The sequence below is a fragment of the Rutilus rutilus genome, assembly GCF_951802725.1.
Source record: "Rutilus rutilus genome assembly, chromosome: 11".
In the NCBI taxonomy this organism is placed as follows: Eukaryota; Metazoa; Chordata; class Actinopteri; order Cypriniformes; family Leuciscidae; genus Rutilus; species Rutilus rutilus.
The window spans coordinates 33,574,700-33,590,088 of record NC_140216.1 but is presented as its reverse complement, the minus strand read 5'-3'; the positions used below and the strand labels follow the sequence as shown (position 1 = coordinate 33,590,088).

General features: G+C 38.8%; 1 protein-coding gene across 2 annotated transcripts in view; it reads right to left on the bottom strand.

Moving 5' to 3' along the window:
- Positions 1 to 15,389, bottom strand: part of chd4a (chromodomain helicase DNA binding protein 4a) — a 31,605-nt gene that overhangs the window by 15,090 nt on the left and 1,126 nt on the right. For both annotated transcript variants that reach the window (XM_084424222.1, XM_084424223.1), the window contains exons 3-18: positions 12,694 to 12,815; positions 10,416 to 10,640; positions 10,207 to 10,325; positions 7,397 to 7,647; positions 6,498 to 6,622; positions 6,126 to 6,261; positions 5,063 to 5,232; positions 4,714 to 4,947; positions 4,123 to 4,326; positions 3,561 to 3,772; positions 3,344 to 3,475; positions 2,530 to 2,629; positions 2,223 to 2,414; positions 1,345 to 1,545; positions 1,122 to 1,259; positions 851 to 972 (exon numbers count right to left, since the gene is read on the bottom strand). In XM_084424222.1, coding sequence (XP_084280348.1) covers positions 851 to 972; positions 1,122 to 1,259; positions 1,345 to 1,545; positions 2,223 to 2,414; positions 2,530 to 2,629; positions 3,344 to 3,475; positions 3,561 to 3,772; positions 4,123 to 4,326; positions 4,714 to 4,947; positions 5,063 to 5,232; positions 6,126 to 6,261; positions 6,498 to 6,622; positions 7,397 to 7,647; positions 10,207 to 10,325; positions 10,416 to 10,640; positions 12,694 to 12,815 — 2,683 coding nt within the window. The remainder of the gene's footprint in view (positions 1 to 850; positions 973 to 1,121; positions 1,260 to 1,344; positions 1,546 to 2,222; positions 2,415 to 2,529; positions 2,630 to 3,343; positions 3,476 to 3,560; positions 3,773 to 4,122; positions 4,327 to 4,713; positions 4,948 to 5,062; positions 5,233 to 6,125; positions 6,262 to 6,497; positions 6,623 to 7,396; positions 7,648 to 10,206; positions 10,326 to 10,415; positions 10,641 to 12,693; positions 12,816 to 15,389) is intronic.

Below are 15,389 nucleotides of genomic sequence, written 5' to 3'. Positions count from 1 at the left end.
AAAGGGATAGTTCGCCCAAAAATGATATTTAAGCCATGATTTACTCACCCTCAAGCCGTTCGAGATGCATATGTCAATCTTTTTTCAGACGAACACATTTTCAGTTATTTTAGAAAATGTCTTAGATCTTTCAGTGGTTATAATGTGAAGCAATGGGGTCCAGCTGCTCCAAGTCGCAAATTGTGCATGCATCCTTCACAAAAGTAATCCATCCGGCTCCAGGGGGATAAACGAAGGCCTTCCGAGGGTAATCCGTGCGGTTTTGTCGTAAAAATATACATATTTAAAACTTTATAAATGAAAATAACTGGCTTCCGGTGGCGGTCGGCGCGCGTTCACGGAGATGGATGCTGGCATATGACGTATGACGTAGCGTAGGAAGCGTCGTGACGTAGAACGAACGCAGAGTTTTGTTTTGCTCTGCTCTCTGGCTGCGCTGTCACGCTCGTTATACGTCACGACGCTTCCATCTCCGTGAACGCGCGTCGACCACGACCGGAAGCCAGTTATTTTCGTCATTTTTACGACAAAACCGCACGGATTACCCTCGGAAGGCCTTCGTTTATCCCCCTGGAGCCGGATGGATTATTTTTGTGAAGGATGCATGCTCATTTTGCGACTTGGAGCAGCTGGACCCCATTGCTTCACATTATAACCACTGAAAGATCTAAGACATTTTCTAAAATAACTGAAAATGTGTTCGTCTGAAAAAAGATCGACATATGCATCTCGAACGGCTTGAGGGTGAGTAAATCATGGCTTAAATATCATTTTTGGGCGAACTATCCCTTTAAGATCTTTTGGTTTGAAATCAATCAAAAAAAAAAAAAAAACATTTTGACAAACAAACCTGAATCTCTCTGGTGTGAGGAAGTTGAGCAGATGGAAAAGCTCTTCTAAGTTGTTCTGTAGTGGAGTTCCAGTCAACAACAACTTATGCTGCAGAGGGTAATTGTTCAGCACCCTGAAAAACTGCATAACAAATACCACCACAGGACAACATTAAAACATCAAACCATCATAAAAATGTACCGTGTGATAAATGAGTAATTTGAACCAGTTTTAACAACACAACTTGTGTCAAATTAATGCATAAAAGTGAATATCCATGTTGGTCTCACCTTTGACTGGTTATTCTTCAGTCTGTGGGCCTCGTCAACTACCAAACAAGCCCAGTCGATGGAGCCCAGGACGGCCGTGTCAATAGTGATCAACTCATAGGAGGTCAACAGTACATGGAACTTTACAGAGGCTTCTTTCTGCACGATCATAAGGGAAACAATCATTGATTTACAAGTGTCTTAAGAGTCTTTAATGGAAAGCAGAGTTCTCCAACTCACTAACCTTCATCTTAGAGGGTTTCTTGCCACCACGGATGGCGTTGTTCTCAAAAGAGAACTCGTTTTCTCTGATGACAGCCCTGCTGTCCTTGTCACCGACGTATGTGACAACGTACATGTCCGGGGCCCACATCTCAAACTCTCGCTCCCAGTTAATGATGGTGGACAAGGGCGCACTCACCAGGAACGGACCCTTAGAATGACCCTGGAGAACGAGCACACCAGCGTTTTAAAACTGAAGAAAGAGGACACGCTGTACAAGAGGTAGTAACATTCCATGTCTCAGTGACCTTATATTTTTCTATGCTTACAAAACATCAAATATACTATTTAGCAACAGCACTGTATGAAAATGTATGAAAATGTATGGTATAAGTTTAGGGCCAGTAAGATTAAAAAAAAAAAAAAAGTAATACTTGTATTCAACTTTCTATTTATCAAAGAATCCTGAAAATAACGCATCACAGTTTACACAAAAATATTAAGCAGCACTATTGTTTCAAACATGGATCATAATAAGAAATGTTTAAAGAGCAGATATCAGCATATCAGAATGCCTCTGAAAATTCAACTTTAAATATTAAATTACATTTTTAAATTTTATTCCAATATAAGAGTCATTTTAAATTGTAATCATATTTCACAATATTACTGTTTTACTGTATTTTTGATCAAATAAATGCAGGATAAGAGACTCTTTCATCAAAATAAACAAAAGAAAAATCGTACACACCCCAAACTTTTGAAAGATAATGTAGTTCTTCTTGGATTACAAGATTAATAAAGCATTATGCATTTTAATTCTTTGTTCAATTTATCACATAACCCATCATAACTTTTAGACACTCAATGAAAGTAAAAACAAACAAAAAAACAGGGCACCTCTTTATACAGTGAATAGAGGAAAACAGCAGTCTGCACGGTCTTTCCCAGACCCATCTCGTCTGCCAGGATGGTGTCGGTTCCCTGAGCCCAGGAGAAGCGGAGCCAGTTGAGCCCCTCCAGCTGGTACGGATGCAACGTTCCTCCTGTAGAGTCTAGATACTCTGGCTGACGATCAAACTTAATGGTGGGCTACACAGGAGAGTAAAAAAAATTGGGTTTTAACCATCGATGAGCAAGGGAATGGTGCAGCTGGGTCTAATAAGTGCTGCCAGTGTGTAGAACCAACAAAATGAAGCTCGCTTACATCCACGACAGGGTTCTCTGGAGGCCGGTCCAGTTTTCGCACCTTCCCTTTGATCTTCAACTTCTTTCCTGGTTTACCTTCATCACCCATCATCAACTCCCTTAAGGACAGAAAAACAGATGAATATGACGGTCGTGTGCATCAGTACATGCGTTTTCTAGCACTTTTAGGCTATGAACCTGAAGATTTTTCCTTAAATATCCTACAAATCTAAATGCGTTTCTTAATTAAACATTTTGTATGAATTTTGTCTTTTGTATAAAATTTCATTGGCTTTAAAAACACTTTTCTTTTATGTGTTACTAACCAAAGCATAACTTTGTTCTTTGAAATATTTGTATTTGAAAGCTGAAATAAAACTAAATACAAATTTACAAACAAACTTATTTCAGTAAGTTGTCATTCCTAATATTCATTTAGTTTTAAGTTGAAGCACTAAAATTAACTGGAAATAAATAAAAGCTAAAATTGAACTAAAACTAAATTAATAAAACCCTGAATAGTAATATTTAAAATAAATAAATAAATAAATAATAAATTACAAAAGCACAAATTTACTAAATTTAACCAGTTAAAATTTTACAAATTAAATTAAAACGAAAACTAAAAAATACAAAAATATAGGTAAATTCAAGATATTAAAAAAATGTATTTGTGTATAAATAATACAAAAAATAACACTGAAGGGTATTAAAAATATTATCAAATAATATCACAAACTTCACGACCTAGATGAATAAAAGTCTTGCCTGTTTTTTCACATTATTGTGGAAGTTAAATGCCTTGCAAAGGCTGTTTCTGTTCACATGTATACCTGTGGTTCCAGTACTGCAGTTTGAAGGTGTCAAACTCTGGTATATCCATATCCTCTGCCTCCCAGGTAGACTGATCGTACGTTACATCCCTCCACTTGATAAGGTAGTGACAGTTATTCTTCTTATCCACACTAAATGGAATAAAACAACAGGTACGGCGTGAGCCATGAAACTGACCGAAAGCGATTCGATACAAAGTTCTTGAGCTCATCTCACCTATGGTTCAGAACACGGTGAATCACCATCCACTCCATCTTGATGCCGAAGCGGTAGTACTTCTCCTCCATCCGAGCGTAGGTGGGGTCTTTCTTCTTTCTCTTGTCACTCTTGTCCTCATCTCCCTCAACACCGAAGTCTGTGGTCGGTGGCTCGTCCATGTCGTTCTTGCGCTGGTAGTTCCTGAACATCACCTGACAGTGCATCTCCAGCTAGAGAGAGATGTTGCGAGCCGAAGTTAGGATCAAGGAAACTACTTAAGTGTGAATTCAGTCTAAATCTGGATTCAAAATGACATTATAATAAGCCATTGTCTGGATTCACAGATAACAGATTAAACCCTGAAAGCTTGTGCTTAAGCCAAAAAGAAAAAGCAATAATTCAAATAAATGTTTTATATATATAAAATTTGCTCTGAAGTGTGAATTTCCCTCTTAAATTATACATAAAACATTAATTTATAATAAATGACCTATAATAAATTACAATATATTGACAAAAAAATATTAAGATGACACTGTCAAGCCATTTTTTAAGACCAAAATAAGAGCCAGTGATGTACCTGTAGCTCGGAAACCCAGGAGCAGTGCCAATAAGACATATTCTGCCATTTAACAAAGAACTCCCTCTCAGGGCGACCAGCCAACGGTGTGGGGTCAGGCGCATCAGCAGCGAGTTCAGTGGGCCGGGGCACAGGGGTCGGGGGAGGAGGTTCAGTCCAACGCCAGGTCAGAATCTTCTGCACCTTACCTTTCATAGTAGGACACTGGAGAGAGAGAGAGAAAAAAAAAGAAGAAGAGGTATAAAATATTTCACCAGTAATTATACAAGTAGGCTATTTTTAAAATTAAAAATTTTGTAACACTTTACAATACGTTTCATTAGTTGACTACCTTAGTTAACATGAACTAAAAAAGAATACTTCTTCAGCATTTATTCATCTTATTTAAAATTAATTTCAACATTTACTAATACATTATTATGATCAAAGGTTGCATTTGTTAACATTAGACAACACTGTGAACAAACATGAACAGCTGGATTTTTATTAAATAATTATATTAACAAAGATTAATAAATACTTAATGTTAGTTAATACATTAATGAACCTTATTGTAAAGTGTTACCAAACATTCTAGCGTGGTTGACTCACAGTGCAGCGAGGGCAGATCCATTCTCCGTTGGGAATCTCGGGCAGGGGAGGGTTAAGGCAGTGAATGTGGTATGATGAGGGGCAGGAGTCACAGCACAGCAGCTCTCCGCCATCCTTACACACTCTGCAGAACTCCATGTGATGGTCGTCCTCTTCCGCCTCGCCTACCACCTCATTATCCTCCTCTCCGTCTGACCCGTCCTCACGAGCCTCCCACTGGATGCCCATCTTCTCCTGGAAGAAGGAGAGATGGTTTCATTTTGCAGAGTACAAGGTCACATCAGGGCCTATGCTCTTTGGACATCTTTTAGATTGAACTCATGTGGAGATTGAAAGTTGGTTCACTCACACAGTGTGGGCAGCTCCAGGTGCCCTCCGGTGCCTTCTCCATATCAGGGTCCAAGCAGACCATGTGATAGGCTCGTGGACAGGTGTCGCAGAGAATGATCTCTCCTCCCTGCTGACAGACCTCACAGTAATCCTGATGATCCGTCTCATAGCCATCACCATCTTCATCTCCTAGCAGAGAAAGAGAGAATAGATGAACGACTGATGGTATAGCCCTATGATTTCCATAATGCGGAAATAAGGAACAGAATCGTGGAATCCTAGCCTGGGTTTCCCCATGCTGCCTTGTGCGCAGCGCGATTTTATTCACGCTGCTAGGCAGCCTGAACACCATGGACCAGATTTCCCCCTCAAAAAGGGAACCAATCACAGAACGGGGAGGGAGCAGCAAGACGATGACGACGTCTATGCGACACACCGAAGCAGTTTGTTTATATCTATGGATCCAACATGGCAGCAGACGCAAAGTTACCTTTCGATGCAGCCTTAGATAGTGTTCCAAGTAGTTTAGAACGCAAGTTTATTTCGTCTTCTTCCTCGTCGAATTTCTGTCGCTCTACATACGTCATCTGGTATAACTGAAACTATTGGCTATGAGCTACGTACAGGCGCATTTGATAGACATTCGTAGCGCCCAATAAACGGCTCTGGGCATTCGTAAACCACGCCTCAAATACGAGAAAATGAACATGTGGTTCCCAGACCACGTCTCAATGAGAAGAGGTCTGACGTTAGCCAGGCTAGTGGAATCCAGTAATAAAAATGGAATTTACAGAATAATGTGTAACGTCAGAGAATTTGGGATTAATAAATCAAAAGTAGGGGAGTTCACTTAATCAAAACGTGATACAAACTAGTGTCTGTGAATAATAAAGTGCATAAAGACTGGGATTTAAATATCAAGTCTGCAGGTTCTGCGTGTTTTAAGATGTACAAGAGACATCGGTTCTCAAAAATGTCAGGTCACTTAAGTTGTTCTCAAAGGGACAGGGGAAAAGTGTCTTAATAGGCCTGATTAAGCCTAAAAGTTTCACAAGCACCAAGACAGAGAATAAGATCCTCACCCTTTTTCGTCTTCTTTTTGGGCTTCTTTTTCGCACTGCTGCGACTACTGCGGCTATTTGATCCATTCGAAACAGACACACTGTTCATACTGCCGTCATCAAAGTCACTATCCACGTCAACATCGTCCTCTTCACTCTAAAAAAAAAAGAAAAAGAGGGGGGTTAAAAAAGCAGAGATAAATATACGATTCTGTTCTCCAGTCCATAAATGAGCAGAAAATTACTTGGATGTCATTAGTGAGACGCTACGACTAAAATTGGAGCCAGGAAGAGAAAAAAAAATAGCATCGTCGCTCATGGAAAAAGGTTAAAGGATGAGTGTAAAGGCGAGCTGGAGAAATGAGCGAGAAAAAGTAGAACTGAGGGTCTTACAGAAGAGCGTTTCCTCTTGCTGTTGAAGCCTCCTAGTTTGATTTTCAGAGGAGCAACCTTTTTGGTCTTCACCTTCTTCTCCTGAGGTTTGGGAGCAGGTTTGGACTTCTTACGTGCATTGGGACCTGAAATGCGCAAGAATTAGCATAATATTTTCTTTATGCAAGCAAAACATTCGCGGCTAAGAACTCATACATCACAACTAAACCCTGCTAGCATGTGGAAAAGCATTGTTTTATTAGAAGTGCTATAATACACACTACTAAAAGTTTGGGGTCAGTAAGAATGTAAGGAAATTATTACAACGTAACAAAAGATTTCTATTTCAGGTAAATGCTGTTCTTTTGAACTTTCTATTCATTAAAAAATTCTGATGTGAAAAAATTCTTACCAGTTTCCACAAAAACATTAAGCAGCACAACTGTTTTCAACATTGATCATTATAAGAAATGTGTCTCGAGCAGCAAATCGGCATATTAGAATGATTCCTGGAGGATCATGTGACTATGAAGAATGGAGACTGCATTTTTGGTCAAACAAATGCATTAAGCAGTCATTTGCTTCCGTGCCCCCTTTTGCAAGTGAAATGAGCATCAGCGGTTTGCTGTCGGGTCGAATAAGTTTTAACTGCCCCATTCTTCAAGCTTCTCAGAAACCATTAAAATGTGATGATCACAATTTAGCACATTGAACAATGCAAATATCAAGGAAACCATTATTCCTCAACACCGCAAAAAAAACAACTGCTGAATGTTTATGATAATAACTCTGACCAGATGAAAATGCACAAATCAAATAAACATCTCAGCTGGGAAAAACAGCTGTTGTACTGGGAAGTCACTCACACAGTAGAAGAACAGTTACACAAACAAACAAAAATGAAACAACCTTGCACTCACCCTTGCCCTCTTTTGTCTTGGCCTTGCGTAAGGGAACTGCTGGCGTGGACTCAACACTGACTGGGACTGCAGGTGCAGCGGCCGGAGCTTCGGTTTCAACAGATGCTGCGGCACTAGCGGCCGCCAGGGCCGTGGTGGCAGCAGCCGAGCCCCGCAGAGGATTGTTGGTGCTGAACTCACGCCACTTTGCTCCCAGAACCATCATCATTTTGGAAACAGCAATTTTGGGGTTCTTGGCAGCAATCAGAGGCCTGTGAAATTGCAGGGAGGGGCATTGTTGATGGTGAAATTTGGGGGAAATCTCTTTATATACTGATGATTTTGCTGCCGTTATTACTTTGTTGATGTAAAGCCAACATCTAACAGTAAAGCTATTAACATCATGCAGTGCTCATTTACCGCTTTTTAGCGAATTATCGCAGGCCAAATCCAGTCATTTCAATAGGAAATCGTGTGATCTGGAATTCCGAGTGAGGGTGAACAATTTTGACACAGATTTTGCATCGTGTTCAAGTTGGTCATGCAAATTCTTCACGTTGACCAACAGAAAGCTGCTTGGTTTGAAAGACTTGTGTGTGATCTGTGCTTCATTCAATTTCATTTCAATAATGTGACCGTACCTTTAGCCAAGCAACTTTTTTCAGAGTAGATGCCATGCTAATTATGATTATGATGATCATATGTTGTAAGTCAGGAGATAACACTTCTAATTTGTCAGTAAATAAAAGCAGCGGTTAAAGCGGTTGCGATTGTCTTTTCTACCCCATTTCTTCTGATTGAAACGACTTTTCGAACATGACAAAATGTAGGGCAGGACTTGATCCACTGGGAATTGATTGGATTGTTTAATCAAGAGTTTTCCACTTTGATTTCACTTTAAAGTCACCATGGAAGCTAAAATTAGGAATCCAACTATTTTTATTATAAATGATTTATCGGTGCAAATCACCCTTTTTTTTTATATATTCATGTGCCTCGTAATATTTAAATCAAAAGAATTTTCCCTGCCTCTTGCAGTGACATCCCTTCTCTGATGACGCGTTAACTGGCGCAATGGCGGGACAACCTGTCACTCACATGTAGCCCACTCCAGCTATAAAACAGTGTCTGGTTGTTCTCGACACATCATCCCTACCCACCATAACCGAGATCCAGATACTAGGGGTGGCACGGTACATGAAAAAACATCCGAACCGTTCGGTTCGCTTGTCTCGGTTCGGTGTGTGTGTGCGCCGCACGGTTCGACTTTGACGCATGCGCAATGTAGCCTCGTGCCCGTGCTAATACAATGCTAAATCATAAATCAGATGTACTGTATGTAGAATAACATTATGATGTCCAGCAATTGATTTAAATAGTACACTGAGTTTACTTAGACATTTAATGAGATCTACTCCACTATGTTGTTTTTTCACGTGAATAAATACATAGGTCGACTGTTTCACAAATGTAGCCTACTTTAATGGTCCAGTGGCAGAACTCTTGCCAAGCATGTCATAGGTTCATCAAAACCGATTATGTTTATCAGTGGTTGTATATCAAGCAGGGACAGATTTGTTTGAATTTTGCTTTGTGATTTCACCGGAACGAATAGAGAGTCTCCTCAACGGATTGAAGCGCGCGTCCGAGTGAAGACTGCGGCGTGTGCGCGAGCCACAAGAGAACACTGTATCAGCGCCACTGATCGCAGCGGCAACGAGCACTTTGATCACTTGATTAAAAAAACTAATTTCAGCGCTAGATTGCTTCTTATTTAACAAGTGAACGAAACGAATAATTTGCTAGTTAACTGGAGATGTTTTATTTATTTGTATTGGTACATCCGTGCCGCGAGATGTTTCAAAAGGACAATTTTTTGGACAATATCGACCCTGGGGTACATGTCCCACCCGCAAATTACGCCTATGATGACGAGACACGAGGAGAAATTGACAAAGAACTGTCCGACACAGCCCACGTAGCTCTCCAGATGGATGGACCTCCAGGGCCACTGAAAGTTTCCTCACGGTGACCGCTCACTCACTATATTACTTCGAAATGGGAAATGAGAAGCTGCGTTTTGCAAACACGCCCCATTTATGAAATAAGTCAATTAATAATTAGATAATTAAGCTATATATCATATGCTGAAGTAAATTTTTGGAGTGTTAAAGATTAAAAGAAAAAAATAACATCAAGAACCGTACAGAACCGAAAACCGTGACCCTAAAACCGTGATACGAACCGAACCGTGGGTTTTGTGAACCGTGCCACCCCTACCAGATACCATCGGTTGAGCTTCAAATGACTTTGGGGAAACACTGCGTTGTGATTGTGTCGCCATCGGATCCTGGAAGTCCTATTGCTTTAGCCACGTGGCATGTCATGTCACTCTGTGAGGATTTTCTCTAGATCTACACATCAGGTTATGTTGCGTGTTGACTCGTATGAATCGAGACAAACTGCTTGAAATAAAGATGTGCGATTTACTATGGTTTTCTAATGTTTAGCGCAGTTACAAAGCGGAAAATGGCACCAAAGTCTCGTCTGTATACTGTTTACATGTGCGCCGACGGCTGAACGATCAGAGAATCCCTCCTCACATGACATCACAGCAATAGTAAACCACAACGATCCAACAATCCAAACAGTTCCTTGTGGACAAAATTAAATTCCGCCCTAGATTTTTTTCTTGTTTGAGAAGCCGTTTCACACAGATATACACGTCACAAGAAAAGACTCTCGCAACTTCCATTTCATTCCGACTTAAAGATAAAGATTCACATACAATGATTTTTCTCACATTGTTAATCTGGGTAATGCACTCATACCTGACGAACTGGCTGAAGGCTTTGTAGTTGGTCAGAGTTCTATAGTCTTCCTCAGAGAAGACATGATCGATGTCCTCCATACCCCAGGTATCCAAAAGCTGAGAGGAACTTTTTGGCTCCTTAAAATCAGTTCAGAGCTTATGAGCGATTCGATTTATATGTACTTTATCAAAGAGTTAATTTAGCTGTCAAATCTCATATGAACTCACAGAATCGTCGTCATCCTCGTCTTCCTCTTCCTCAGGTTCCCTCCGTTTGGAGGCTGCTGAGTTTCTGTCGGCACCAGAGCTGCTTCTTTTCTTCTCCTTTGAGGTGCTGGCTCTTTTCTTCTTTTTCTTGCCTGGTGTGTAGTCACTACCCTCGCTTTCTGAGCGGTCTTCACCATCATCCAGTTCTGGCCCTTCCCCTGGCTCCGGAGAACTGATGCCGATATCCTGGAGGACACATGGGACATATTTTGATCACTTCTGGAGGCTGCTAAAATGGTCTATAGTAGTTCATTTGCCAAAACAAGATTTTAGGCAACATTTTATGATTGTACGATAATGTTCAACGGTTTGGGGCCAGTAAAGCATTTAATTGATCAAAAGTGACAATGAAATGTATAATATTACAAAAGTATCTTTCAAATAAATGCTGTTCTTTTCAAATAATCCTGAGGGAAAAAGAAAAAAAAAACATGTATCATGTTTTCTAAAGGATCATGTGACACTGAAGACTGGCGTAACGATGCTAAAAATTCAGCTTTAACATCACAGGAATAACTTACATTTCAAAATATATTTAAATAGAAAACAGTTGTTTAAAATTATAATAATATTTCACAATATTGCCGTTTTTACTGTATCCCTGATCAAATGCAGCCTAGGTGAGAGTAAGAGACTCTTTTTCTTGATAAAAAAATCTTATCAAACCCAAACTTTTGAATGGTAGTAAAGGGAGAAATCACCATTTGTAAACACTTTTTGTCTTTTAGTAAGGGGTTAACAGTAAATGTCAACAGAGAGCTTACATATAATATAAAGCTTAAACGATCGGGACCGGTATTGGCCAATCATGATGATAAGAAATGCGTAGTCAGCATCGGCTGCAAAAATCCTGATCAGAGCATCCCTACTTCCCAGTTCTCAAGCAAACAACGGTACCATCCAAGTTGTGCATGAGCTCGCTTTTACTTACAGTCCTTTTAACAACCACTTATGATGTTGCAAGAATCGATTTGAGATCTTTACATTTAATAACTCAGCTTGTCTTACAAGATAAAGCCAATTACTTTATTTTGTGTTCAGTAGGGTGTAACGACATTCAAACCAAACCAAAAAACCTCATGGCGTACCGAACGCACCCCGCCCCCTGCTGCCCCACCCAGCCCTAGTCCATTGTTGAGGTTGACCTCACTTTACCTTTTGTCACAAATCTCATTTTTCTTCCATGACATTTGATTAAATAATAATAATTAGGAGTGTATTCAATTCTTTTCCAGAAGAACTCCATTGACTACCAATAAATCGCAATAAGCTCCACGTTTTGTTACTTTCAATATGAAAGTGTAATTTTTCAAATTATGCCCATTTTATCACGAAATTAAAACAATAAATGCCCTTTAATTTGGCGTGACAGATCACTATATAGGCGCCTCAGTTTAATCCCATGATTTCTTTCATTTCAATGACTTCGAGATTGTATTCATTAAGCAGCAGCGCGCGAGTGAACGCGATCATCTCTTCCTAATAAAAACTAAACAAAAACTGCCTTATGTGTAGTTTACATGTCTGCATACAATTTGGTATTTGAGTGTTGATTATTATATCTAAAAATAAATAGCAACTGAATTTAGGCTAATAGTTTGGGCTTTGTTGTTAACCTTTAATATTATAGTAATGTGCAAGTAAGGGCTCCCTATATAGCATTAGCAGAGATCTTTTTTTCATCCTTAAGAAACTTAATTACAACTGAATTTATTTAAAGACAGACACAATTTGTCCAGTAAACCACTGTTTAATAAAAAAAAAAAAAAGCAATTTATGTTTAGTTCTCCTCCCCTCCTGTACCGAACCGTACTGTGACGTCAAAATCGAGGTACGTTCCGTACCGTCAGTTTTGTGTACCTTTACACACCTAGTGTTCAGTATTTTATCAAATAAACAGACCACTTGACCAGTTAGACTAGAATCAGATTTTGCAGAACAAATTACATTTTGTTAAGACTACATAGCTGTGTTCTTACAAAATCACTAAGCAGTTATAATGAAGCAGTTGTATTGGGATTCGGTAGCTTTAAAAAAAATGTATCATGAACCTTTGATATGAACAGTCATTAGGACATGATATCCTATTTGCAATGGCAGCTAAATTGCTCTGTTTCTCATTAATACACTGTGGGGGAGGTATCTAATCCGTAACATAAGGAAAGTGAATACTGCATTCTCCAAGGAAATTGCAAACAAACAATATCCACACACACACACTCACAAAAAAGATCATTACCTCTCTGCGGGAACGATTTCTCTTGCTGCCTTTGCTCTCACGGCTACTTTTTTTGGCTTTCTTCTTCTTTTTCACCTTTGGAGCATCATTCTCTGACAACTCCTCGTCCAGGTCATCCTCGTCTGTGGAACAAACACACATCAAATCAATGTGTCATTGTCATTAAATTATTCTTTTTCTTGGCTTTTCCAGTCATACGGATAATAGTCCAGTCATTTTAAGCCAAAATGGGGGTCAACCTTGAACAAATTGCAACAGAAGCAAACTCAACTGATTTTGGATCCTCAATATGTCCTGAGTAAGGAAAAAAAAGTCCCGAAGAATCCCATTAGGGGAAAGTTTCGAAAAAGACCCAAATATAGCCTATTCATACGCCTATTCATTCCTTTTCTTACGTGAATAGGGTAAAAATTTTAACCTTGATTTGATTGATTACTTACATCAAGACAAACAAAAAATGTATTACAAGTTTTTTTTTTTTTTTTGTTAACATGGACAAACTGTGCATAATCTAATTACGTATGTGCTAATTTGCATAAATACCAAAGGTGAAAATGTCTTGTTGAATCTTGTTGACATATAACCGTAAAATACTTGATGTTAAGGTCTGAATGGAACCCATTTAGGCTACCCATGAGCATTAATACATAGAGGCAGGAAGAAGGACTTTAGAAACCAGCCTTTATTAATTTTTAAGAGATGGGGTTTGGGGCTGGGTCCGTGGGACTGTTTCTGGGGGACGAGTCTGAGGGAAGAACAGGAGACAATGGTAAGGAGAATGCAGAAGACAAAAGGTAAGTAAAATAAAAAGTGAATCCCCAGAAACAGTCTCACGGACCCAGCCCCAAACCCCATCTCTGCAATAATAATTAATAAAGGCTGGTTTAAAGTACTTCTTCCTGCCTCTATGTATTAATGTTCATGGGTAGCCTAAATGGGTTCAATTCAGACCTTAACATTAAGTATTTTACTGTTATGTGTCAACAAGATTCAACAAGACATTTTCACCTGGCTAAACCCAATGTTTAGATCTGATGTGGTATTTATGCAAATTAGCACATACGTAATTAGATTATGCACCGTTTGTCCATGTTAACAAACAATTTAAAACAAACTTGTAATACATTTTTTGTTTGTCTTGATGTAAGTAATCAACTCAGTAATTTTCATGGTGATATCTAAAGGTTAAAAATTTTACCCTATGAATAGGCTATATTTGTGTCTTTTTCGAAACTTTCCCCTAATGGAATTCTTCGGGACTTTTTTTTTCCTTACTCAGGACATTGAGGATACAAAATCAGTTGAGTTTGCTTCTGTTGCAATTTGTTCAACCTTTTTTCATAAAATGACTGGACTATAAGTACTATTGAATTAATATTAATAAATAAATAAAAATCATTAAATAGAGATTTAATTGAGTGCAAGATCTACTCAACTTAAATTTTGGACTGTAGTCTATTTAGTCTGTATATTTGAAATGTATATTGACTATTAAAATTCAGGCCTGAAAATATCAAAATAAATAAATAATCATGAGCTTGTGAACCCAGCTCCTCAGATTAATCCTCAATAGATCAGTCATCTACAAATCTATTTTTGTCATTTGATCTGGGCTGGTTGAAAATCATCTGGGGCACTACATGTTGAGACACATTTCAATAACCCTGTGATACAGGAAGTATTAAATAACCAATAAATCACTGATATGAGGGAACAAGCTGAACATTTTATCAGCTACAATAGGTTATTTTTGGAAACAATTGCAAATACTAGGCTAAATCTGAGGAAATGTAATTTTGTCTTACTGTTACACATGGCACTTATTTTATTCTGTAAGTCCTTGACTAAGTGTTCCCATGGACGACAGTAATATAAGATCTTAATGTACTCGCCTCATATATTTCATTATGAAAGACAATATAACGTGTTACTTGCTTTTCTCCAGACACCACAGGAACGTTATTAATATAGAAGTCTATGACTAAGAGCACTGAACATACTAAATTAAGCACACACAACACATTTTCAATGATAATATCCTTCCTGTAGAGGTAAAATTAATCTTACAATGTGTCTTATATGGTTAGTAAGGCACACAAAAAAAAAATACAGCGAGTATTTTTGCTCCATTCAAAACACTGAATACCCGGGCAAAGCCCCCCTTCAAGCATTTCCCTGAAAAACTAGCGTCACATCCGATTCCTGCACACACCGATGTGCAAAATCAAAATATCAAACTGAAAAACGATATTTATAGTCGTTTCACAAGCAAAAAAAAAATTTTTTTTTAGATTAAACACTAAAGGCCGACAGCGCGCGAACAGTGAGAGCGCGAGGACACTGAAAATCCTCACGCGTCAAACTCGCACGCGACTGTTACCGGTAGGCCGCGAAACACCGATGCCGGTACAGCAGCAACATAATACATCAAATGTTACTATAAGGCCACCACTACTGCTCAATAAGCGCACCAAGATGTTCAAATCACCGTAATGTGCCATGTTTGACTAATATGAGGGCATATTATTTGAGTGTGAAGGCAAAAATAACAGGCAAGTCGACGGCTAGCCGCGTAAAAACCCGGCAAAACAAAGCACTGACTAAAAAAAAAATGAAAGGGGGAGATGAAATACAAATGTATCCAAACGCATAAGGTTATTTAATCGTTAAAATGGCATTTATAGTTTTAATGTTTT